This window comes from Bubalus kerabau, chromosome 1 (genome assembly GCF_029407905.1).
Source record: "Bubalus kerabau isolate K-KA32 ecotype Philippines breed swamp buffalo chromosome 1, PCC_UOA_SB_1v2, whole genome shotgun sequence".
In the NCBI taxonomy this organism is placed as follows: Eukaryota; Metazoa; Chordata; class Mammalia; order Artiodactyla; family Bovidae; genus Bubalus; species Bubalus kerabau.
In genome coordinates, this window is record NC_073624.1 from 54,347,049 (window position 1) to 54,374,458 (window position 27,410).

The 27,410-nt window shown below is 40.0% G+C and overlaps 1 protein-coding gene and 1 non-coding gene across 4 annotated transcripts; one reads left to right on the top strand and one right to left on the bottom strand.

Moving 5' to 3' along the window:
• Positions 1–3,864: 3,864 nt before the first annotated feature.
• On the top strand, positions 3,865–22,902 carry NFYB (nuclear transcription factor Y subunit beta). Of its 3 annotated transcripts, none has more exons than XM_055575087.1 (8): positions 3,866–4,033; positions 6,625–6,711; positions 14,660–14,753; positions 16,796–16,926; positions 18,896–19,093; positions 20,316–20,397; positions 21,088–21,167; positions 21,769–22,902. In XM_055575087.1, exons 2-8 carry the CDS (start codon positions 6,706–6,708, stop codon positions 21,799–21,801), a joined length of 624 nt encoding a protein of 207 aa, XP_055431062.1. In that variant the 5' UTR covers positions 3,866–4,033; positions 6,625–6,705; the 3' UTR covers positions 21,802–22,902. The 3 variants fall into 3 exon arrangements, with proteins under 3 accessions (XP_055431082.1, XP_055431062.1, XP_055431073.1); XM_055575098.1 differs by lacking the exon at positions 3,866–4,033 and adding an exon at positions 5,064–5,200; XM_055575107.1 differs by lacking the exon at positions 6,625–6,711 and having other exon boundaries at positions 3,865–4,033.
• On the bottom strand, positions 13,511–13,582 carry TRNAE-UUC (transfer RNA glutamic acid (anticodon UUC)). The gene has a single exon. It is a non-coding gene; the product is annotated as a tRNA-Glu (tRNA).
• Positions 22,903–27,410: the final 4,508 nt, after the last annotated feature.

Here is a 27,410-nt window from a genome sequence, read left to right on the forward strand (position 1 = left end):
AAATAAAAAGTGATGAATATATTTCTGGCTAAGCAAAGGACAGCTGTATTATAAGGCAGAGCATCTTTGAACAGAGAAGTCTAAGGTCTTGTATATAGTGTTCAGGAAGTACAGGGTTCAGAGACTGGAACTTTTAGAAGCTAGACTGATCAGAGATGAATTGGCCTTTAGCTGAAGAAGGAAGAGGATTAGTGAAGTGTGCCTGTTGCTGATTGGCTAACTTCCTGCAGTCAGCAGCAGTCATGATTGGGAGGTTGTCACTGATTGATTAAAAAAGATTCTGGGCGTTGCTTGTTTAATGGCCAAAGAACAATTAGTCTTTTCCTTTGTTCAACTTGAAATGCACAAACTTGTCACTCTCTGCTGGCAAGGCCACCATAGAGTCTTTTGTCTTTTATTCTGGGGAAAATGGGGAGGTACTGGAGGATTTTTTGAGCAGAGGAGTGACAGAATCTGACTTCCATTTTGGTGGGATCACTCTGGCTGCTGTGTAAGCCAGAGTAGAAGCAGGGGGGCAATTTAGAAGGTCACTGCAGCTGACTTGGTGAGAGCAGACGGAAGGAGAAGTGTTCCCATTTTGGATATATTGATAGACAACAACCAACCAAGGTCATCCAATGAGGCTAAGCATATTGGAATGAAAGTAATAATATTATTATGATATGACTGGATGACTCTCTATGATTATAGAGAGTAACTGAGTGGGGTTTTAAAAGAGGTCAATGGTGAGGGAAAACCTTCTTGAAGAGATGAGGCCTCAAAGATGAAAAGAAGCCAGTTAAGACCCCAAGGCTAGAGCCTGTGTGTGAGTGTATGTGTGTGTGTGTGTGTGTGTGTAGCAGAGCTGAGGCCAGTGTGTCCAGAAGGTGGTGAGGTGGGAGTGGGCCTAGAGTGATACCAGAAGTGGGAGATGGAAGCCGAAGCTGGACCCTTCCAGGCCCTCAGTGCTGAGAATGGATGGAGGGGACGGGGCAAGAGTAGACCAGGAAGCTGGAAACAGAGACAATACTAGTAATACAATAGATACTGTCATTATGGGGATTTATGAGGTCAAATTAAAGCAATAAAGTAAAATCCAACTGAGGAGTCTTCATTGAGCCAGGGATTCTGTTTTAATGTTTGCCAAATTATGACTCATATATGGCGGTATAAATAAGGGTCAGCTGTGGTGTATGGCGGAGAAGGCAATGGCACCCCACTCCAGTACTCTTGCCTGGAAAATCCCATGGACGGAGGAACCTGGTGGGCTGCAGTCCATGGGGTCACGAAGAGTCAGACACTTACTGAGCGACTTCACTTTCACTTTTCACTTTCACTCATTGGAGAAGGAAACGGCAACCCACTCCAGTGTTCTTGCCTGGAGAATCCCAAGGACGGGGGAGCCTGGTGGGCTGCCGTCTCTGGGGCCGCACAGAGTCGGACACGACTGAAGCAACTTAGCAGCAGCAGCAGCAGCAGCAGCAGTGGTGTACGGACTAGGAAAGTATGTGCATGCTTAGTCGCTCAGTCATGTCTGACTCTTTGCGACCCCATGGACTGTAGCCCACCAGGCTTCTCTGTTCAAGTGGATTCTCCAGGCAAGAATACTGGAGTGGATTGCCATGCCCTCCTCCAGGGGATCTTCTCAAGCCAGGGATCGAACCCAGGTCTCCCTCATAGCAGGCGGATTCTTTACCATCTGAGCCACCAGGGAAGCCCATGGACTAGAAAAGGAACGAAGTCAAATTACCTGTCCTTTGGCCTGTAATACAAAGTCAAGATTAGTCCAGGGAAGGTCTTTTCCTAGGCATTAAATTGTGATCCACATCCCTCTCTTTCACCGTGTGATCATGAAACATGGTGGATGTTGATTGGAGGCTTCTGGAACACAGGTTTTAGAGGCACAGAGAACACAGGTTGTCAAGGCTGGGTAACTGGCATTCAACTGCAGAGGGGGTGTGGCCTGGGTCTCCTGTCTCCTAGTGGCAGCTCCCAGGGGAAAGACAGTGCTTTATTCACCTTTGCAGCCCCCACACTCCTAGCACAGTGCTTGTGGACAGTAGGAGCTGGATAATCTGTTGACTCTGAATTAAGTATGTAGATTAGATCAGTGGCACTGAAATAATACCATAGGAATTCAGGGAAAGTAGTCAGTCATCTTTGCATCTTTTGAGTCATCATCCAGTGTGTGGATTCATCATACTTCCAGTTCTATTCTTCCTTTTTTATATTTTCTACCTTTGAGTACATGATTTCACTCCTAAAACTCCAGTTTATGGATAATCATAAAGAAAGGGAGCAGTTAAAACATAGGCCAACTTTACTCCTTTTTAGCAAATAACAGTTTAAAAACAGTTTGATGGAGGGGGCTTCCATTGTGGTCTATTGGTTGGGACTTCGCCTTTCAATGCAAATGGTGTGGTTTTGATCCCTGGTAGGGGAGCTAAAATCCCACATGCCTCAGGGCCAAAAACCCAAACATAAAACAGAAGCAATATTGTAACAAATTCAATAAAGACTTTAAAAATCGTCCACATGAAAAATAAAAACTTTAAAAATAAATAAAAAGTTTGATGGAGATTGAAATTCATGTAATACAAATATCTTAAGTTGGTGGGCCAAGTTTTTTTTTTTTTTTTAAGGGCTTTCTATGTGCATTTACTTTAAGTAAATTCCAAGCAATCCTAAGAAGTGGCTACTATTACTCCTATTGCAGAGGTAATTACGGTACTTACCCAGAGGTAAAGAAATTTGGCTAGGGTCACAAGCCAGTAAGAGGGGGAGTTGGAATTCAAGCCAGATTGTCTGATCCCAGGGGGTATTGCTTACTTACTCCTCTTGGAATAATTTGGAGTCTTTCATTTGTTTTTGCTTCCTTATTTGCTCCAGAAATGTGAAAATATGCAGCTCAACAGTAGGAGCTTTATAAATAAAACATAGCTATATATTTTTAAATGATTAAAGCTGGAAAGTTTAATGTGGCACGGAGCCACTTGTTTAGTGGAAGTAAAGGGAACGCGATTCCCGGTTCTGGTTGCAAAAACCCTGCGCGCTTTGCAGCGAGTGGTGTCTGGCTCGCCGCCCATCTGTGATGGTGACGGTCCAGGGAAGACCGACCCAGACTGCACTCAGGAAAAGACAGCGAGGGAGCTTGCACCGAAGCAAGAACGGGCCATGGATTCTTGCAGTCCAAATGTCATCTGGTTGGGAAAAGCCACACGTTGGTGTTGCAATATTTTAAGGGATGCGCAATATTTTAAGGGATATGCAATATTTTAAGCTGGGGTGAAGGCTCACTCGTCTGACAACTTGTTAAACCTGAAGGAGAGGACTGTATCTTTAGATGGAATCTGAAAAACTAACACCGGAGCTCGGTGGTCGACTGAGAAGGACCGCTGTGCTTGTGGCAACATTTACAGCGACACAAGGCGGACACGAGGTACTTTCAGCACCAGGAGGCAATCGCCGCACAGATCCACCCTGTAGCTCGGGTGTCGCCCTGGCCCGAGGCTTCTAACCTTGGTTTACCCTTCTTAAAAATCGAGGCGCAGGCAGCTGCACTCAGGCTGGTGAGACGCTTCCACGTGGGGGAGGGAGGGGATTGAAAAAAGAGGGCGGGCTAAGAAATCACCCTTCTCAAAGCCTGGGGAAAACACCGCGGGGAGCAACTCCGCACAGACCTCAGCAGCAGCTCACTCCGGCCCTAGTCCCTGGAAGCCCCAGCCGAACTAGGAGGCCACTGGACGGCTCGGATAGCCCCGCAAGACCAGCCCGCCGCAGCCTGCAGCCGGTTCTGCAGGCTGGCGGAGCCTCGGCCACCGGGCGCGTGGGGCGGGGTCAGAGGCGGGGCCGGGGCCGGGGCGTGGCCGCGCCGGGAGGGCGCGCGGGAGGCGCGGAGGGAGGGTGTCGCGCCGAGGGAAGCGGCCCGCGGCGGAGGGAGGGGAGGCCGAGTCCTGGAAGCGGAGCTCCGCGCTGGGACTGGTTCCTTCGCAGCCATTTTCTGTCCAACCAAACAGCCGATTGGAGACGGGAGCCAACCAGGGCTGCATTGGAGGTTTGTGTCTCGCTTCGGCCAATGATCGCTCCTAAACCGACTCCACTTTAGCTCGAATGAAATGTCCGTCTCCTCCCGGCGCCGTCCCCGCCGCCAACGCCGCCGCGGCCGGGGGCACTCGCCTCCCTCCTGCCCACCCGCCCTCCCGCCTGGGCCGGGGCCGGGGCCGGGCGGGCGCCTGCGAGGCCTGTCCCGCTGCGGGCCCGGCCGGGGAGCGGGCGCGGGGCCGCTCCTCGGCTCTTTGTGCGCCGGGCCGAGGAGCGGCGGGACGCGGGCCAGGCCGCCTCTTGCTCGCCGCTGCCGAGCTCAGGGCCCGAAGCCGAGGAGGGAGCACCGGGGCACCGTCGGGCCCGCTCTCGGCGGCGTCCCGACCGGCTCCATTTTGTGCGGAGTGCCGGCCGTGGGGGCGGGGGACGCGGCCGGGACCCCCGGCCCGGATCCTGCCCCCACCCCCGGGCCTGGCCCCCTCGCGGGGGTTCCCGGGGGCGCCCCCCCTTCCGCCTGTCCGCCCGCCCGCGGGGGCACGGAGGGGCCGGGCCGCTTTGTCTGCTGCCCCGGCACCCCGGGCGCCGCGCGGCGGGCAGGCGGCGGGCGTTGGGCGCGGGCCCGGGCCCGGGCCTGGGCCGGGCGAGTCGGGGGGATGCGCGCCAGGGAAGCCCGCGCGGCGCGGGCGGGACTGACAGGTCGGCCGAGCGGGCCGGGGGGCCGGGCCAGCCCGCTTACCTTCGTAGGGGAGGAAGCCAGGTCCCCGGGAGGAAGGAGTGGATTTCGTTTCCCCGCAGTCTGGTTTACGCGTAAAGAATGCAGCCATCTGGCGGCTTGCGGTCCCTGGACTTGCCCCGAAGGTGGGAAGGAAGCTTTCCGGATTGGGCTAAGGTTTTAATCTTTGGTGGGAGGCGGGGAGGACTTGCCGGGCCTTAGGAGTAGTAGTCTCCGAGAACAAAGAATTACGGGGCACCCACAAGTCGTAATCTTGCCTAGAGTACTTTAATGAGATGATTTAAGCAAGGTTAGGTAATGTAAGACTTGGAAAAAAAAAAAAAAAGAATAGCATCCCTCTTAACCTGCGTGGACTCAGCGGTTCGTGCCACCAATTGCCGGGATGGTTTCCGCTCTCTGATATGGAAATTAATCAACAATGTGAAGTGATGAGGTAACCTGATCAATGTAAGTGGCATTAACAAATAGGAATTTTACTTGTAAAATAAAAAGTTTAATCCCAGTACCTCAAAAGGCAATTATTCCTTCCTCACACTGCTCCTGTAGTTTAATTTAGGGATTGCATTGATGCAAAACTCGGGTCTTGATGCCAGAGACTGGAGGGTGGAGGAAGAGTCTGCTGCTTTTCTTGGATACAAATTTGCATTTCTTTAAACATTAAACAGATGTATGCATTCCCTTGAGCTTTCACATATATCATAACCTCCCTTTAAGAAAATATATACCATATGCGGTGATAGTGTTTTTAATATACCAAGTCTAAATATATACTGACTCAATTATTTGGGTGAGCGATTGTAGTGAGGTGTGCACCCCCTCCCCGAGCAAAATACATAAATATATACAGCTCCTACATTTTAAGTATTCTGAAGATTCTCCCCCTACCCTCCTCCAGACTCCCTTTGAAAAATAACACTTAAAGCTACAAGGAAGGAATTTTCCGGGCAACTATGGGTTAGAAAGAGGTCGTTATCTGAAAAGAAATTAGAAATTGCTTTTAAGATTATAGCAGAGTAGACAGTGCCAGCCAATCTTGCTGCCTAGACCCTTGTAATGGCATTTTAAAATTCAATTCAGTAGTTACGATTTTTTCTGCTATTTACTAGATTTCATGCTTGAATGCATATCCATATTTTTTATTCCTTTAAAAATTAACACTGAAAGGGTATGTTTTTGTCCCCCTCACTCTCCATTTACTTGTTTTACTTGAGAAAAGGAAAAGCAAATGAGAAAGATTGTAACATTGTAGTTGATGCCAGTTAATTCAGCTATTTATGCCTTACAGTGAGAATGAAGTGCTTTCCAGATGCAATTTTAGTCCAAAATGGTGGTGCCTTAAAATGATAAAAAAAGGTTTTAATTGATTTTGTTGTTCTCTGGGCAATATTCGTCTTCTCACTATAATATGGGATGTTTAAAAGCATATATTCTGAGATAAATTTGTCTCCCCCTTTGAGCTTTTGGACCCTAACAAAGAAAACCCTCAGCAAAAAATTAAGTTGATAAGTCTGGGTGTTGGTGTTTTAAGTAGTTTAGATATGTGATGTGATTTTTTTTTTTTTTTTGGTCTCTTGCATATTATATAATTTGGTGTGTTGTGATGAATATTTATGATGAACATGACTAAATATATGTTGGAAAAGCAATATCTCTCTCCAATGGCATTAATTTTTTTGTAAGTTTTCCAAAATATATCTTCCAATTTAACAAACATTTATTGGGTGCTTGCATTTTGCATCATTTTATTGCCATATATTACATTAGATAATAGTAGGTAAAATTATACATGCCTTTAAAACTTTTACTAGGAAGAAAGCCTATGGGCTATACCTTTTTTATTTTTTAACTACTAATAGATGTTTATCTTCTAGGTTGAAATTGGGCAGAGATTAGACACCTTTTTTAGGCAGGTGTTCTTGAGTACCACTGACAACACGGTTCTCGCGTATTTCATGACAGTAAGTATGTTTTATCATTCTGGTTGTTAATTAGATTTGAACTGTAATTAACTGAAAACAAAATTATAACTGGTTTATACTGGAGATTCCTGCTAGAATGAGTGCCTTTCCCCAGATAGTACCTCTCCCCATTCCTGTTGCTTCCTTCTTCTCAGTGACCTGCATGTATTAAGTATTTCCTCTGGGCCGCAGGGTTAAAAGTTGTCCCATCTCAGGTGGCTGGCTGTTTAGCTGGCAGGGCTTTAGTCAAATTGAGTATTTAGAGGCAAGTTATGTGTGAAACAGAAAATGCTGGTTCTAAAGGTAGCACAAGTGAAAAGAGAGGTGTGGTGGGCTGGGTAGCTGGGAATGTCACAGAAGGAACTAGTAGGGCTGGAACTGAGCCTTGAAGGATGAGTAGGGCTGGATAGGTAGATGCTGTCGCCAGAAGTTGAACCCTGAAGGCAGGGCTGAGTGACTTCTGTTGGTGGCAGGAAAGTGGATCTGCATGGTGCAGGTGGGGATCTCACAGGGTAATCTAGTGAAGAGATACCACTTGGCCTGTCTGAATACTTTACTTTTGAATGGGATACTATATCTGTGACATGAGGCATGTCACAACTTCCTTGAGACAGGATTACCTCACTCGTTAAACAAAAGAACTGTACCTGGTGATCCATAAATAAGGTTTTTTAGCCCTGAAGAGAGAGTTGAAAATTAGTTTTCAACTGGTTTAGTTTAGTTAGGTTTAACAAGGGAATCACTCATGTAAAGCCATGAAAACTAGGTTTGGATTTGACATGGAAGACTTTTAGAAACATCATAGGTTCAAGAGCTATAAAAGCAATGTTTCAGTGACATTAGTCTTAAAACATTATGTACCCAAGTAGGTTGGATTGTAGTCCAGTGGAAAGAGAAAAGGAAGGGCATATCCAGAAAGCATTTAAAAAGAGGTCACAGATTAGGTAGAGCTTGGAGGAGATGGAAGAGCCTAAGATGACACTGTATAATTAGCCTGGAGGAGTAGAGAGATGGCATTGTTCTTAATGGAACAGTTCAAAAGGAGCTCCCCTCCACTGCCTCCCTGCAAGGGATGGGGAAGGTGAATTTCATTTTCCAGTATCTTAAGTTTCCAGTGGCGGGATAATCAAACATATCTTACAGGCCTGGCTTGCGTGAGTTGCAGTCACGATATGGTTGTAGATGTAGGATTTATGAGCATAGAAGTGATATGTAATGAGTTTATTAAGAAAGTAAGGGAAGAAAGAAAAAATGATTGTTGGTTAAAATTAACAGTTAAGTGGGATGGGAGGGCGCAGGGAAGAATACTGCTTTGGAAATGAAGGAGAATTCCAAGCATAAACGTGGGATTAGCAGAAGCCAGCACTACAAAGAATAGTAGAATGGTCAAGTAGGTTGAAGGCAAAATCTCTGGCAACTTTTGTGAGCAGTTTCACTATCTTGTTGGGATGGAAACGCACATGTTATGGAGTTTAAGTTGGAATGAAGAGGGTGTGTAAGGACTGTCAGGGTGAGAATGAACCAGAGTGTGTAACAGAATTAAGGTTGTAGGTGTCTGTGTCCTTCAATGTGTTTAATGAGGGAGATTAAGAATGTTTAAGGAAGAATGAAGAAGCTGGTATCAGAGATGAGGAATCATTGTGTTATTCCTTATCTACAGAGATAAGGAATTGATCCAGAGAACAAGTGAAAGGGGTTGTGTGAAAGAGAAAACACTTATGCCTGGGAAGAAGATGAGAACTGTATTTGAAGAGACAGTAATAATACTAGGTTACATTTGTTGAGTTCTTACTTTGTATCATGCATTTTGCTAAGTGCTTTTTATACAGTACTTCGCTTCATAGTAACTTCATTTTGAAAATGGGAAAGTTAATATTGTCCTTGCTTGAGGAACATCTTTGAATGTTTTCAGTATACAGTCAGTAGACTCAGAATTTAGAGGGGGCAAATTAAAGATATAGGCTTAAGGACTATTTGAAAACCCATCAAGAACAAATACTGTACAGTACTTGGCATATGAGACTCCAGACTTCACTCCCATTTAGGGTGCCACCTTTGGCAAGTCATTAGTCTCATATAACTTCTGTTTTCTCACGTGTTTCATTGGGTCATGAACATTGCATAAGATATTTAGAAAGTGTTCAGTAAGTGTTAAACATATTAAAAAGAGCACTATTTACACTTTTGTGCAACAGATTATTCAGTTCAGTTCAGTCGCCCAGTCGTGTCTGACTCTTTGGGACCCCATGAATTGCAGCACGCCAGGCCTCCCTGTCCATCACCAACTCCCGGAGTTCACCCAAACTCATGTCCATTGAGTCAGTGATGCCATCCAGCCATCTCATCTGCTGTCGTCCCCTTCTCCTCCTGCTCCCAATCTTTCCCAGCATCAGTCTTTTCCAATGAGTCAACTCTTCACATGAGGTGGCCAAAGTACTGGAGTTTCAGCTTTAGCATCAGTCCTTCCAAAGAACACCCAGGACTGATCTCCTTTAGAATGGACTGGTTGGATCTGCTTGCAGTCCAAGGGACTCTCAAGAGTCTTCTCCAACACCACAGTTCAAAAGCATCAATTCTTCGGCACTCAGCTTTCTTCACAGTCCAACTCTCACATCCATACATGACCACAGGAAAAACCATAGCCTGGACTAGATGGACCTTTGTTGGCAAAGTAATGTCTCTGCTTTTGAATATGCTATCTAGGTTGGTCATAACTTTCCTTCCAAGGAGTAAGCGTCTTTTAATTTCATGGCTGCAATCACCATCTGCAGTGATTTTGGAGCCCAAAATAATACAGTCTGACACTGTTTCCACTGTTTCCCCATCTGTTTCCCATGAAGTGATGGGACTGGATGCCATGATCTTAGTTTTCTGAATGTTGAGCTTTAAGCCAACTTTTTCACTCTCCTCTTTCACTTTCATCAAGAGGCTTTTTAGTTCCTCTTCACTTTCTGCCATAAGGGTGGTGTCATCTGCATATCTGAGGTTATTGATATTTCTCCTGGCAATCTTGATTCCAGCTTGTGCTTCTTCCAGCCCAGTGTTTCTCATGATGCAGTGTTTCTCTGCATATAAGTTAAATAAGCAGGGTGACAATATACAGCCTTGATGTACTCCTTTTCCTATTTGGAACCAGTCTGTTGTTCCATGTCCAGTTCTAACTGTTGCTTCCTGAGCTGCATATAGGTTTCAGGTCAGGTGGTCTGGTATTCCCATCTCTTTCGGAATTTTCCACAGTTTATTGTGATCCATACAGTCAAAGGCTTTGGCATAGTCATTAAAGCAGAAATAGATGTTTTTTCTGGAACTCTTCCTTTTTCCATGATCCAGCGGATGTTGGCAATTTGATCAACAGATTATTAGTATAGTTAAAATACTGCCCCATCAAAAAATTACAGAATAAATTTACTACTTAATCAGCTGACCATTTATTGCACTTAATATTTTAGAGAACAATATTATCAGTTCAACTAAATACTTAGGATAGTTAATTTAATGGGATTTAACTCCTTGTTGGGATTTCGCATTTCCCTTGGATCTAATGATTTTAGGATAGTTAATTTAATGGGATTTAACTCCTTGTTGGGATTTCTCATTTCCCTTGGATCTAATGATTGATCATTCTTATCAGTATCCCTTGTGTTCTTTCCTGTTTGCTGTCTGGATGGAATCCACCACTTTAGCTTCTCTGTTCTTATCAAGCTTATAAGTATCACAGCTGGACCTATTGGTTCCACTAGACATGCCTGGTCACCAGCTTCAGCTGGGCTCCCTTCATCACCCAGCACTCCACTCCCCTTCCTTTTGCATTCTCCAGGGAAAGCCATCTGTCTCCCCAGCTGTAAGAATCCCAGCGTTATCCTTGGTTTTGCTCCAGCTCTTAGTCAGCCACCAAGTCTGTTGAGTTTACCAATGAAAAAGCTTTGTAGTCTCTGCTTCTGCTCTCCAGTGCTATTTCCTGTCAATACTGGGAAAGTTCGTCATCTTGCCTGAACTCTTGCCCTAAACACAGCATATGGTTCTTACTGGTCTTCTGACCCCATTCTTGCTTTCCTTCCAGTTCATTGTCTACACGGGACTGTAACCAGAGTGATCTTTTTAAAAAGAAATCGGGCTGGCATTCTTCTGTTAAAACTCTAATTTGATTTACTCTTGTCCACAAGGCACTGCTTGACCTAGCCTCTACTTAGCTCATTCCAGGCCACCAGTACTGTGTCTCAGTTTCCTTTGCCTGGAACATTCTTGTCCTATCTTTGTTTGCCTGATTGCTGTTCACCTTTCAGTCTCAGTGTAAATGTCATCTTCTTAAGATGCCCTTCCTTGATTGAGGTCCCTTATGGAGTCAGCTCCAAAAGTGTATCATAAAACATCTTTGTTTTCCTCAGCATTGGGCACTAGCAATTAGTTAATGATTTATAATTATTTAATAGCTATATATAACATTTACCGAGTACTCTTATTGTACTATGCTCATCCCACTTGCCAGTTATTAGCAGGGAATTCAAATCAGATGATCTGATTCCAGAGCCTGTGCCTTGGAAAATGTTAATGGGCTGTGCTCCCCACCCCTTCTCCTCGCCCCCAGTTTATGTAATATTTGTCTTCTCTACAAGACAGGACAGAGACCTTGTCTTTGTTGTTGACCTGTTAGGTCATCAGCACATGGTACAGACCTGATAAATACTAGGTGCTTACTTGGTAAATATTTGTTCACTGGCTTACTTACGCTCTACAAACTATTTTGAAATTTTAGTAGGAAGTTTTAGAACTAGAAAAAACCTTTGGGATGTATCTAGCAAGCTACCCCCCTCATTTTTTATACATATAAATAAGAGAATAGCTAGCATATTATAGGCATCAAAGATGAGGCTAATATGTGGAATTGTAAGAGCCTTGGGGATTCAAAGATGGGAACACTAATTTCTGGCTTACAGAATAGGGTAAATCAGATTCAGGAAGATGGATGAACACTGGGATTAAAGTATCAGGCAGGATTTTAATGGTAGAAAAATAGAGGAGAGGAAGACAGGAGTGGTGAAATGACAGAAAAGCTAAGGCTTGCAGAACCAAAGACACACACAACTAAGCGGATGACGTGTGGCTCATCTTCAAAGGAGGGATGGCGAGACGTGATGTCTCCTAAATACACTGTGTGCCAAAGTCCGTCCTTAGTAGGTTTCTGTTCTTTTTTTAATTCCAACAACTCTATGAAATACTTGTAGAAAGATTTTTTAGAAGACTGAGGTTTAGAAGCTAATGCTATTAATTCCGGTGATGATCTTGCTGTTAATTCCAGTTCAGGACAAGATAATGTGACTTAAACTTTTTGCCTTTAATACTTTTTTACATTGTATTTATAAATTAATTAATCTTTTGCTAAGTGGCTTCAGTCGTGTCCAACTCTGTGCAACCCCATAGACAGCAGCCTACCAGGCTCCCCCTGGGATTCTCCAGGCAAGAACACTGGAGTGGGTTGCCATTTCCTTCTCCAATGCATGAAAGTGAAAAGTGAAAGTGAAGTCACTCAGTTGTGTCCGACTCTTCACGACCCCATGGACTGCAGACCACCAGGCTCCTCCGTCCATGGGATTTTTCCAAGCAAGAGTACTGGAGTGGGGTGCCATTGCCTTAGACGATGGTTATTTCAACAGTCTTGCTCATCAGCTAATTAAAAACCCAGGCTATCTTGTAGACATTGATTTAGCAAAAGATTTGTTACTGCTTCATCCCCCCCACCTTCCTAAAAAAACAAACTGGATTTGTTTCTAGTTGTACAGGCTTAAACAACCACTTTGATCCTGTCTCTGGTACCTTAATCTTCCCTAGGGCATTGTAAAAACCAGTCAATTCACAGCTATCCTAATTGAACTTTTTCATGGGTAATAAATCCATCATCATATCTATTAAAGGCTATTCTCCTAGTATCTTTTTAGCATTTTAGGATCAAAATAGCGTTTTAGAATTGGGTAATATTTCATGCATATATTAGCTGTTTTAAGGTGGGGAAGGTGAAATTATTATTTCCATTTTGTATAGAAATACATTTAACTGGTAAGGATGCTTGTTTTCAGGGATCAGTGAGAATCTAAATCCAAGCTCACTGACTATCGTTTACCTCCTCTTAGAGGGCACTAAGAAGCATCATAAATAGGTACCCTGTACTTCTACAAATTATTAAAAGTAGGTGAATTCTTTGCTCTGCCCCTCAACAGATGCATCAAATGCCATGTTGTTGAAGACTTGGAAACTAGCTTGGTATTTTAGTATTATTTAATAGATAAAAATCCAACAGAGATGGAAAAGAGGTATTGCATAAGGACTCAAATATTGCAGTTAATAACCTCAAGTTTGTGCTAGGTCATGAACCTTGATAAACATTTAGGATTAGGTGTCTCCTTGAAAAACATATATAAATTAGATTTAATTTTGCTATATTTTTTATTCAGATAACACATTCAAAAAATTTCTACCCACAAATAGCCAATCCCTTATTGTTTTCAATAGTATTTGCAAAGCAGAAAGACTTCCAGGATTTGCCATGTTGGAATGGAGACAGTTCAGGGCTTATGGTTTTAATTTTTCTTCCTTCCAGATTCTCCTTCTTTTACTTCTGAGCAAAATTAAGCAGGGTTCTTTTTTATTTTGTTTTGTTTGAACTTTTTATTTTGTACTGGCATGTGGCCAGTCAACAATGTTGTGATAGTTTCAGGTGAACAGCAAAGGGACTAAGCCATACATATAAATAAGCAGGGTTCTTTTATTTTTATTTTGCCACACTGCATGGCTTGAGGAATCTCAGTTCCCTGACCAGGGATTGAACCAGGGCCATAGCAGTGAAAGTGCCAAATCCTAACCACTAGACCACCAGGGAACTCCCAGGGTTCTTTTAAAATACTCGTTTTAACATTCATTTTTGTCTGTGGTTATACTGGCACCCCACTCCAGTACTCTTGCCTGGAAAATCCCATGGATGGAGGAGCCTGGTAGGCTGCAGTCCGTGGGGTCGCTAAGAGTCGGACACGACTCAGCGACTTCACTTTCACTTTTCACTTTCATGCATTGGAGAAGGAAATGGCAACCCACTCCAGTGTTCTTGCCTGGAGAATCCCAGGGACGGCGGGGCCTGGTGGGCTGCCGTCTAAGGGGTCGCACAGAGTCGGACACGACTGAAGCAACTTGGCAGCAGCAGCAGCAGCATAACACTTTCATATTTTAATATGCAGATCTCCAATCTCCCTGACCCCTCCTTTTCTTTTTTTCTGTACAAGTCAAAAGTCTGGGAGTAGGGGGTAGGGAGGAGCGAAAATGAACCTTTCAGTTCGAGGGGATGAGCTTGTTCAAAATGTGGGTATACTTTTGGGCTGCTTGGGTACAGAACTGTGCAAGGAATCCATGTTTCTTATACCAAACAATAGTTTGAACCAGGACATTGTCTCTGTAGAACTTCTGAGATAGCAAAGAAAGTCTGCAGCAAGAGCAAAAATGCTCGTGTAGGAATACACCTGGCTTTAGCAGGAGAGCTGCACATGCTGGATATAGGTGACTTCCAGGTGACTCACTGACATGCTGGTTTTGGCTCTTCTTGTTATTCCAGGGATAAATTAGGTTGTAAGTCATGCTTGCCTATACGGTATTTGAGGATTATGCAACTGAAAAGAAAGACATGTGTTTTAGATTTATTTCCTTGTAGGCTTATCACTTAATGGAGTGAAGGTAGGAGAATCTTGAATCGTTGGCATATGATTAAAAGGTTTCCAAAACAAGAAGTGGAAATGTTTTCCTTTAGTAAACATTTTAGTAAATGTTTCTTTTAGTAAACATTCCATAGCTTAAAGCTCTGTAAAATGTAATTGACTCATCCTATAACAGTTTATGAGCACTGAATCTATTATGTAGTTTTTTAGATAAGTTTTATTGAAGATTATTGAAAAGCTTTTTTTTCTTGTAGATGGATGGTGACAGTTCTACCACAGATGCTTCTCAACTAGGGATTTCTGCAGACTACATTGGAGGGAGTCATTATGTTATTCAGCCTCATGACGGTAAGAAAGCCACAATCAGAAACACACTCACAAGTAGGAAAAATGAGAAAGTGGAAATTTTATTGATGTGATGTTCTAGGTTACTTTTGTCTTTACAGGAAAATTTGAAATCTTTTGTCACAGTTCAGTGTTCGTCTAAAAGGTGTACTTGCTTATTTTTATTAGAAATAGTTTTCAAAAGAATGATGGGTTTTAGAAAAGAATTCTGTAATAGTATGCTTTTTTAAAGCTAGTACAGTTTCTTTAATTTGTTACTGATTCCCTACTTCAGTTCAGTCGCTTAGTGGTGTCCAACTCTTTGCAACCCCATGAACCGCAGCACGCCAGGCCTCCCTGTCCATCGCCAACTCCTGGAGTTCACCCAAACTCATGTCCATCGAGTCAGCAATGCCATCCAGCCATCTCATCCGCTGTCGTCCCCTTCTCCTCCTGCCCACAATCCCTCCCAGCATCAGAGTCTTTTCCAATGAGTCAACTCTTCGCATGAGGTGGCCAAAGTACTGGGGTTTCAGCTTTAGCATCAGTCCTTCCAAAGAACACCCAGGACCAATCTCCTTTAGAATGGACTGGTTGGATCTGCTTGCAGTCCAAGGGACTCTCAAGAGTCTTCTCCAACACCACAGTTCAAAAGCATCAGTTCTTCAGCACTCAGCTTTCTTCACAGTCCAACTCTCACATCCATACATGACCACAGGAAAAACCATAGCCTTGACTAGATGGACCTTTGTTGGCAAAGTAATGTCTCTGCTTTTGAATATGCTATCTAGGTTGGTCATAACTTTCCTTCCAAGGAGTAAGCGTCTTTTAATTTCATGGCTGCAATCACCATCTGCAGTGATTCTGGAGCCCAAAATAATACAGTCTGACACTGTTTCCACTGTTTCCCCATCTATTTCCCATGAAGTGATGGGACCAGATGCCATGATCTTCGTTTTCTGAATGATTGTATATGAAAAATTCTTATTCAATTGATAGAGTAAACTAGTTCTTTAGTGGGTGGGTGCTAGCTATTATATTTCCAGTACTTATGAGCATATGTAGTTTTATTTTTTATTCAATTTTAAGTATTAACTGTGTATTAGAATGGCAGCATTATGTTGGCCTGTTAGAAATAATTTGCTTTTGTGGCATTCTGATGAGTAGAATTAAAAAATACTAAGATGAAGGTAGTTGAGGGTGGGTGATTATTTACTTCATTTTTAAACAATTCAAACAAGTTAATTTTGATAACATCATTTTAAAATTGAATCAACTTAAGTACCTTTCTTATGTAAGATATATAAAAGAATGGGAAGTTTACTTTCAAGATACTGCATTTAATCATAAAAGGATACTTGTACTGTGAACATTTCAGTTATATCTACATCTATATAATTTGAAAAGTTACTTTTTGTAAGAAGATTATATTACTGCTATAGCTTTGTTCGGAAACTATTACTACCTTAGTAATAATCCAATTGGGTCAGTAATATTCACGTCCAGTTTTTCTGTCCTATATAAACTTGGCTTTGGATAAACATACATCCTCTTAGCTATATGCATGGAGCCATAGATCAGTCTCTTATGTTTTATAGCTAAGTTATGTTTTATAGCTAAGTAACAAATATTTATTTGTTCAACAACCTCCTCTGTTGAAGCTGCTTTACCAACTGGAAGAACATAAAGCTGATACTGGGCCTCAGCCAAAAGCTAAGAGGAGAATGAGAAATAATAATTACAGAATGTGTTAGAGAAGAGACAAAAGAAGCACATGTGATATTTTGTGAGAGAGATTGCTTCTGAAGGTGCAGTAGAGACGTATTTGAGCTTTTTGGAGAGTTAATAGGCAGAGTTGAGAATAAAAGTATTCTAGGCAGTGGGTTTGAAATTAATGAGGATATTTATTCAGTATGGCCGTGGGAAACTTGTGTAAAGACCTGCCATTTTAATCCTGAAAAATAATTAGGAGATGAATCAGAATGTATCCTAGGTTGTTTCAGGGTAGTCTTCTCTGTCTTGAAGTAAAAATTATGAGAACCTATAAACCTGTTATTTTCCTTTAGATACTGAGGACAGCATGAATGATCATGAAGACACAAACGGTTCAAAAGAAAGTTTTAGAGAACAAGATATATACCTTCCAATTGCAAATGTTGCAAGGATAATGAAAAACGCCATACCTCAAACGGGAAAGGTAATGCAGAGGAGAAATTTAACTAGGTTTTATTTTTCAGGGGTGAAGAGGGGGAAGGTCAAACTACATGAACACATAGTTCATGAATGTAGTTAGCTATTGATTTCAGTCATTCAGCCTTTCAGCAGAATACTTAGTTCAGTGGTACACACTTGGTTACTCAGCAGTGTTTCAATTTAAGTTCTCTTATATCCCCCAAAGCTCCCCCTCCCCCACTTGCTGGAAGCAGATAAAACAGAATTAAGAATCATTTTAAAAATAGGTACATTGTTAGAACTATCAGGTTTGGGGTCTGTGAAGTTGTAACTTCTAAAATGTTGCATCAAAATTGGATCATGTTGGACTAATGGATATTCCCCTCAAGTCTATATATCTGGAAACTCTGTCTATAATTGTAAATGTTAATATACATTTAAATTTCAGCTGGCATCATTTTAAAAAATTTTTATTTATTTTTGGCCATGCCCCATGGCACGTGAGATCTTAGTTCCCCACCAGGGTTTGAACCCGTATCCCCTATGATAGAAGCCTAGAGTCTGAACCACTGGACCACCAGGGAAGTCCTTGGCATGGTATTTCTAAGTTGTTTTGTCTCATAGAGAAACAACCATATAAATAGTTAACCTATAACAGCTTTAAAAACTTATTGTCATTCTGCTTATCACTTGGTCTGAACTGAAGTCCACACTTTTTATATTGTTTTACATTGCATAATAAGCTTTCTCTCATTTTATTGTAGCTTAGAAAATACTTATGAAAGTAATAAGGCTTACAAGGAAGTATATTATTAAATTACATTGTTAAGCCTAGATGTTGCAATTTGAGTGGTCCTCCTGTGTTAAGGGGAAAGAAGCACAGCTGCTACTGACTGCTACCTAAGCAGGCCCGCGCCACGGGTACTGTGGCCACAGCCACCTGTGGTTACTGAGCACTTGAAATGTTGGCTGGTCTGACTTGAGATGTGATGTAAATATAAAACATACCCCAGATTTTGAAGGCATAGTATGAAAAAAAGAATAAAGATATCTCAATTTTTAAAATGTTTTTTATTGACATATACTTCAACTTTTAAATGGATTCTGTTTAAATGATGATATTTTGGGTTTATTTGGTTAAACAAAATATATTAAAATTAATTTCATCTTTTTTTTTTTTTAGCATAGCTGCTAGAAAATCTAAAGTCCTCTATGCAGCTCACATTATATTATCTTGCTTGACTGCATTTATGCAGTAACTCTTGTTACTTTTCTCCAGGATGTAAAATAGGCATGGAGGTGAAAGTGTGTTTCAGGAAGGATTTGGTCATTGCTGTTAGACGTGACTTTGGAATTGCATGGTTTACTCTATTACAGTTTCACTTTGAAACCCTAGATCACTTAGTGAAGAATTGTTTTTATAATGAGATGACAGGTGTGTGCTTCTTTTGGTAGGCTTTTTCATAAACTCAAAACCTATTCCTGACACTTTGTGTCTTTATTAATAAATATGTCACTAGATGTCATTATTTCACTCCCTTGTAAGCCTTACACAAACTTATTTATTTTGTTTTTAAAAACTTTCTGGTGTCCTCACTGGTGGAAATGCCAGGGCAGAGAAGCGGGACTTGAGTCTAGCCCACAGTACACTCCAGACATAACAGGATTGATTTTCTTGGGCATTTGGTTAGTAAGAATTTTCATCTTTATTGGGTAATAGAGTCCTCTAGTGGTTGCTTTTGTACCTAAATTCTGTTTTCTGTGAATAGCTGTCAAAGCCTCTCTCCTTGTATTTGAGTTTTCAGTCTCACTCTGGGGGTTCGAATTTTGATAGCATACATTATTCAGTGTTACTAGCAGATATTTTTAAAGATTAAAGGTTAACAGTCATTAACTGAAATTTATATTCTTCTGAATAGCCTTTTATGTTTGCAGGTTGTTAGGAAAGTGGTGATTATATGCCCTGCAGATTTACCTTTGATTTTTCTCCTCAGATTGCAAAAGATGCCAAAGAATGTGTTCAAGAATGTGTAAGCGAGTTCATCAGCTTTATAACATCTGAAGCAAGTGAAAGATGCCATCAAGAGAAACGGAAGACAATCAATGGAGAAGATATTCTTTTTGCCATGTCTACCTTAGGCTTCGACAGTTATGTAGAACCTCTGAAATTATACCTTCAAAAGTTCAGAGAGGTGAGTCAAGTGTCTCCCATTATGCTTTTAAGAAAATTAAGGTACACTATTCCCTTTAACTTTTTAAACATGTAAATCATTTCTCAGAAGTATGTAATCACTTATATTATTGAACTTACATAGTAAGTCCTTTCTTCTTCCCTTTGTTTATTACTAATGGCAGCATAGTTATGTAATGACTAAAAGAGCATGGACTCTGGATTTACACCACCTGGATGCTGAACTCCATGACCCTGGGCAGACTATTTAAGTACTTTAGGCCTTGGTTTCCTGGTCTGTAAAGTGAGGCTAATAATAGGACTTAAAGTAAAACAATCCATGTACAACCCTTGGCTTGGCACATACTGAATGGTCAATAATGTCATTAATACCACATGCTGTTATTGTTACTAATTTAAAAGAGGTAGTATCTCAGAGCTTGGGGCTGTTTAGATAAAAAGATAGGGAACTACAACTATATCATTTTCTTATATTAATTAAATTTTTCTACATCTCATGTTTGGTTTTACTTTGCCTATGGTATGAATTTGTGAAAATGAATTGAGATCAGCATATTTTTAAATTCTACACTCCAACTTGGGTGTCAGATTCATACTACTCTCAAAATATTTTCTTAATGTCTTTAGTGTTAGAATCCCATTAACTTTGTGATATCTGTAAAAAATGACTGGAGTAGGAAGAGAATATGTTAATTCTTTACAGAACTTTTCCAGATCTTCAGCATCATTAGATCATTAGAACCTGAGAGTGGACAGACACTTAAGTGGTCTTTGATCCAAACTGTAATTCTGATTCAGGAATTTTAAACTCCCAGCTGTCTGCCTCAGTGCTGCCCAGTTGGCCAAGAGATGTGTATATAGTTAAATGATACTGGGATCACTTGTAGTAGATTTGCAAGCTGAGTATATTTTGCAGACTACTTCATCTGTAATTGGACTTTTCCTTTTGACGTAGTGTCGAATTAGAATAACTTTTTACTCATAAATATTTTAGATTTTCTAGGTCATTACTAACACTGTCTTGTGATGACTACTGCATATATAGCAGTTAGCACTTTGAAGGCCCTCTCCATATGTTATTAACCAGAAGTGTTAATAGTTTTATAATAATAGAAGCTTCTAATTCTAGGAACTAAGTAAGCATTCTTATTTAGGAAGTAGGTTTTTGTTGCTGCTGCTGTTGTTTTGAGTACAAGTGATTACTGTTTCATTTCCTTCCCCAGGCTATGAAAGGAGAGAAAGGAATTGGTGGAGCAGTCACAGCTACAGATGGACTAAGCGAAGAGCTTACAGATGAGGCATTTAGTAAGCAGTGTTATGATACATTTATGCAACTGAATTGTTGGCAGTGATTAATAGGATATGTCTTTAGTGGAACTTTTGGAATATTAGCACTGTGTGTTTTGACATAGCACTATTTTGAATAGTTCTTACTAGTTCATGCCCTTATATTTGAAGTCCGTGAGGGATAAGTGTATACATTTTAATTATGCAGAGATTATAATCTTTTACCAATAGTTCTGATTTCCATAGTCCCTAATTTTTTATTTAAGATTCATGAGATAGGAATATTGAGAATTGTTTACAATATTAAATCTTGCGATTTAAATAAATTTGAACTGAAGGTTTCTTAAAAATTGAGACATTAGGCATTGGTGAAATAAAAGGTCTATGGTGACTATATTTCTCATGTAAAATTTATATGTATATATTTTATATTTCTCAAATTTAAAATACATACTGCTTAGTTATATAAGTGTTGTTCTCAGCCAAGCCTAAGTCTAGAGTTTAGGTGTATTTATGAATCAGAAACTTAATCCATCTTTTATGCACATGAGCAATTAGTACACTCAGAAAATTGAAAAAATGCTATAGGAAAAAATGTGCTTTTGGGGAAACTTTTCTTAAATAGAAAATCACCCAGCCTTAAGATTCAGGTCAAGAAAGCAGATGCACTTCTTTACCTACTTTAGCATTTGTTTGTTTGTCTTTTAGCTAACCAGTTACCAGCTGGCTTAATAACTGCAGATGGTCAGCAACAAAATGTTATGGTTTACACAACATCATATCAACAGGTACTGTACTTTTTTTGTATTTTAAATTACTTAAATTATATTCATTGATTTTTTTTTTAATCACAGTTAACATCAACATAATTATTAAGAACTGGATAAAGAGGGTTGTTAAAAACCATTTTCTCAAAATATATAACTGTGTATAGTATTCTTTTACGGTTACAGATATGTACACAGATGTTCATTTAGTCTGTCCTTCATATCCACGGGTTCCACACCATGGATTCAACCAGCCATGGATCATATGCCATCTCCAATCTGTCGTTGGTTGAATCCGCAGATGGAATTTGCAGGTGCAGAACCCGTGGATACTGAAAGCTGACTAAAGGACTTGAGCATCTGTGCATTTTGGCATCCACAGGGCGTTCTGGAACCAGTCTGCCGTGGATATTGAGGGAATGAGTGTATTCACACAGATTTCTATAAAGATATACAAGAGATTATTGAAGTAGCTCCCTTAGGTAGAAAGAATGGAGATTTGGGATGGGAACTAGTCTTATGTTTCATTGCCTTCTGTTTTTATTCTTTGAATGTTATAGTATACATGCTGCTTTTAAACTATTTTCTTTAATTATGCTCAATTTAAATTTTCAAATCTTAGATTTCTGGTGTTCAGCAAATTCAGTTTTCATGATCTGAAGAAATGATGGAACGGAGAGTATAGAAAACCAAGTCTGTATACAGATTCTGGAACAGAGACATTAGAAGGAACTGACTGGTGAAAAGATGTCTCTTTGTATATTAAATAGCTGTAATGTAGCTTCCCAATGCTTGACTAATTGAGGTGTTAATTCTGACTTGAGAATCTTTTTCATGAATGATTTTAAAGAAAAATTTGGATTTTAAAGGTATTAAAATATTTTTGTTTTGTACGAGAGTTTGTTGCTCTGTATGACTCCTGTATGCATTGTATATTGCAATTTATTACTGTCAGAGATTTGTAGACAGTTTCTTATTTTCATATTGAATCATGTTACTTTTGTAATTCAAGTAAGCAGCTGGGTTAATTCATGATGTTTGCCCTTTTAATAAAATATAAGGGTAGAGTTCATTTTGAATGCAAGTTGCCTTTATTATAAATTTGAGTTTGTCTTGGTTATATAATATCTTGCATGATAACCTAGCTAGCTTTTTAGCATTTGCCATATTTATTAAAAATTAACTTTTTTTGTAAAACATTCATAGCTTAAACAGTACCATTTTTTTTAATGTAATTGAGAGATTAAGTGTGAATGCAGAAGCAACTATTGTCTGCCCTATTCAACTTGGTGCCCGTTAACAGTGTTTACACTGTTCCTTGTGCCTGTTAAGATAGTTTTAGTTTATTGGAGCTTTTGTTAAGACAAGATTTGTTTTCGAGTTATATTATTATGAGTGTTGGAATTCATAAGTTTATTGTAGTCCTAGTGCTCTAGAAATGGTGCCCCTTTCATTTTGTGTATGATTTTTCCAAAGCATATCTTCAAATACTACATAATACCCTCTTCCAGAAGAGGAATTTTAGTCTGATGGTAAATGTCCTCATTTTACCTTTTTAATTGAAATGTCAAGTTTCCTATTATACTATGGGAACCAGGAAATGTCAGACATCATTGTGTGTGTACAGACCTTTTTTGCATGGGTGAGTGAATGAAATGAAGAGCAGAGTGAGTGCTGTGAATGGTATGAAAGAGAGGCTGCCAACTTCTAGTGTGCTGTCTTGATCTTTGCAATAAACTAAATTTAGATAATGTAACTTTGTATAATTTAATAGCACTGCACTTGGGTTGTTGCTTTTTTAAAGTGAGGAGATTTGTATTTTCTCACCTGTTCTTTTTGGTGATAATTTTTTAATCAACAATTGCTCTTGTATAGTTTGCCTAAAAGACACTTTGAGTGACTGTCATCTTGAAAGAACACTCAAATTTACAATGGAGAAGCAATTTCCCAGATATGGGCTGGACAGAAACATTTTCTTTGCCAGAAGGAGCTTTTGAGGGCACAACTGGGATAATCTGAAGTTAATAACTCCCTCTTTACCTTCCCATTTAAAGAATAATCTTCATTACAGAAAATTCAAATAGGCAAAAAAGGGTGGTTAAGCAAAATCAACCATCATCCTACAATGTTAAAGGTAACCAGTGTTAATATTTTGGTAAATATTTGTCCTTTTACTTTGCTAAATATGTATATTTTTTATAAAATGGGCTCATACTTGCATACTGTTTTGTAACATGCTTTTTTCACTTAACAATATATTGTGAACATCTTTCCCAGGTCATTACGTAAGTTCTACTTTAATTTCTTTATTATTTTGTTGTATAGCTGAAACATAATTTATTTAATCCTCTGTTGGACATTTTGACTATATACATCTTTTCAGTTATAAACAACACTTCACTGAATCTTGTGTACATACATGACTGTTTTCTTCAAGTTAATTCTATTAGCAGAATTGTTGGTTTAATAGATATGCAAAATTAAGGCTTTTGATGCATATATAATTGTATTTTTGAAATACCTTCTATTTGATCCAGGCAGTATGTCATTATATAACTGATAAAAGCACTTGATCTTTGGTTATCAGCTTCTTTCTCTAAAGTTTAAAGATTGGGCTGTTTAAGAATCAAGATAAAAAAGGAATTGAACAACTTTAAAATTTACATCAATATATACCAAAACGAAATTCTAAATTTAATAATTTGCTATTAGTACCGAAACTTGAAAAGGTAAAATTGGTCAACTTTGGGTTATATGGGCTTCAGACTCTGAAAGAACATTGGCCACCTACAGGTGTCAGGTCCATAGTCCCCTCTGATGCATGTGAGAGACAGTGTTACCTTCTCACCTGGCTATGTTGCATGTAATTGAATGTCTTGTTTTCTCCCTCCCTGGAACTTCTTACGTTAATAAGCTCCTTCTCCAGGGGATTTTCCCAACCCAGTGATTGAACCTGGGCCTCCTGCACTGCAGGCAGATTCTTTACCGTCTGAGCCACCAGGTCTGCCCTCATAAGCTCTTACAGTAACCTGCAAGTGAGTTTTTAAAATAATTGTGTACATACTGCTTTATGAGAATCTAAGACATGGGTATCAGTGACTAAGTCATAGAAGAAAGGACTTAAGTAGCTTCCATATACCCTCACTACCTCATTGTAATGGAGATGCTCTACAGCTTTTTTTTTAATGCTACCTTCCTAGTGTCATATGCTTGGTTATGATGATGTTTTAAGCTATTTGTATTTCTTTTCCTCTTACTGTATACTACCTATGCAGTATTTTCCTTTCTTCAAGTTTTCTGGATTGCCTTACTGGGTCACAGGCATACCACTTAACCTTTAATAATGCTAACTGAACACAGATATTATGAAGGCCCAACTAAAAGGATTTCACAGCAGTATCGATTAGGCATGAAAAATTTAAAGAAAGTGTTTTTAAATAGTTTCTACCATTCACCAAGAATGAAATCTTGCAGTGTAAAATTTTCTTGGAAAATATATTTTCTCTTAGGGAAACTTGTTATCAGCAGTCTAAAACAAGACAATTATTTGTTGATTTATGTAGTAAATTATGCTTCTGAGTCACTTAAATGTTATTGGATGAGATTTCTAACAAAAGCCTAGTCTATTTTACTGAAAAAAAATTTTTTTTAATTTATTATATTTTTGGCCACACACACGGCTTGCAGGATCTTAGTTTCCCAACCAGAGATAAAGCCCAGGCCCCTGGCAGTGAAAGCACCAGGTCCTAAACACTGCCAGGGAATTCCCAAAGCCAGTCAATTTTAAATGTATATTTTTGGTCTCCCTGAATTTGACTATTTATAGATTAGTTTATGTAATAATTTACATATACATATATAGCATTAAACTTATAAATCATATGGTGTGCTCTTGAGTGAAAAACAGAACTCTACTAACTTCGTCTTTCAAAGCGCTGTACTATACTGTCTAAAAAATACTCAGTTTTAATTTATGCTTTCTTTTAGAGCTGGAAATGTTACTTTGCTTAATTTCACCAAGCTGAGCTTCCTCTTGCTTCATTCTGTGCTGCCATCCTGGCCCACTGACTCCTTGTGCCCTGTTCCTTGATTCTTCCCACCACCCTGCCATGGCTTTAAACACATAAACTTCCCTCTGTCTAGAACATTCTTTCTCTTCCTCTGCCTGGCTAAGGCCTACTCATCCTTCAGATCTTAGTTTAAACTTCATTAGGAAAGCTTTTAAAACTTGTGTAAAAACTGTACTAATCATCACAGAAAATAGCGCCACCTAAGACTGGATTGTAATAGCTGATATGCTGGCTGCTATAGACTCCTGGATGTTTCTTTCAAGACTGTGCTGCTTTATATACCTGATTTTAAGAATTTTAAAACCAGAAGGCAGAATCCTTTCAAATCATGGACCACAGACGGCAATGGGATAGATTCATATCGCTGGCTTCTGGGCGTCACATTTTGAGATATAAGCTTGCCTATTAATACAGTTACAGCTTTCCCTGACCTTACTCCAAAGACAATTTACTTTTGCACTGCATATCAAATAGACACCTGTGCAAGGTGATGTACTGGAAGAACTCCGTTGCCAAGTTTAATGCCACCAAGCATGCCAAATAAAGTCAGTAAAGTAAGTGCTGGCTGTGTCTATAGAGACCTAATGGCTATGTATTGGTTTTAGGGGCAGAAATTACAAGTTGCTAGGTAATGCTCCATCTTCCAAAAAAATAAAAGATTAATTAGATCTTCCTTGAGTGTACTCTTAAGTGCAAACGGTAACAATTTTGTGTCTTACTTTTACACCTCTTTTCCAGGGCTTAATTTCAAAGCACATCTGAAAAGACAGTCCTGAACCTTTAAGCATTGGGTAATCGGTGGCTTAGTGGTAAAGAATCCACATGCCAAGCAGGAAGTGTGGATTTGATCCCTGGGTTAGGAAGATCCCCTGGAGAAGGAAATGGAAATCCATTCCAGTATTCTTGCCTAGGAAATCCCATGTACAGAGAAGCCTCATGGGCTATAGTCCAGAGGGTCGCAAAAAGAATTGGATACAACTTAGCTACTAAACAATAAATTGGTTGAAAACAAGTTGCTAGGAACAGACAAGTCATAACAGATATAGTGCCTTTCAGCCAGGACAGGTATGTCAAAGGGCCCATTCATGCATATATAATGCCCAATATTAGGTTTATAAGAAACCAAATCCTTTTTTCCAGACCAAAGCAGTCACTAATCAAGTAATATTGGGGCCAATATCCATTTAAGGAAATGGCAGAGCCATTCTTTACTGTGGAGGAAGAGTGTGACTAAAAAAGTAGTTTTCTATACAATTCCATACCATAAAAGTGCTGTCTCGCAGGACAGTACAATGGAGAGAACAAGGCATCCTGTAATTCTGAATAGACTACAACCTATTATATTTCCTACTTATATTAGGGCAAAGTAAAGCAAATTTTAATTTCTACTTTCCGAGAGTAAGGCAGTCTAGATACCTTCAGTAACTCCTGCTTTAAAAAAACAAATACTGAAAAAATGTAAGAAACAATCTAAAGTAGTATTAAATAATATATATTTTTAAAATGTTTATCACTGATTTGACATGAAAGTAGAAGGCATCTGCAAAATGCCAAAACTGAAGTGCAAACAGGAAACCTGTAAGGGAAGCTAGCACAAAAACCCGCCTTTGCCACGAGAGTTCTGTCAAACTTGGAAGCTGCCAGTAGCTAGGGGATGAGACGGAAAGCCTGAGGCTCACTCAGGCCAGAATCTAGCTGAGCTACCACTTGAGAAGTGGGCACGAGGAACCTGGCTGTTTGGTGCTGGGTGGCAGGGGGCTAAATCACTACCACCCTCCAATTCATCATCACTGGTGAGCCCTCAAGGTTCGTGATCTGAAATCAGAGAACCTTCAAGATCATAATTAAAATTGGTCTCACTGGCCCCTAGGTGTTTGGCAGAACAGACAAATTCTCCTGGAGATCTCAATTTCAGTCCTTATTTCATGTAATTTGCATTTTTTCTAAGGAAAACAAGTTTCAGATATCACAAAACAAGGGGAAATGGCACCATAAATGAAAAACAAGACAAATTTATACAACAGACAGTACACTCACCCACAATGAATATTGGTATCAACACAAGAAAAATTAATGATGTATTAATATAAAGTAATAGAAGCATGGAAAATATGAATAAGGAGCAAAAGATTATACAGAAAAAGAAGAAGTACATTTGTAAAACAAATAGAACTCATAAAAAATTAAACAGGAG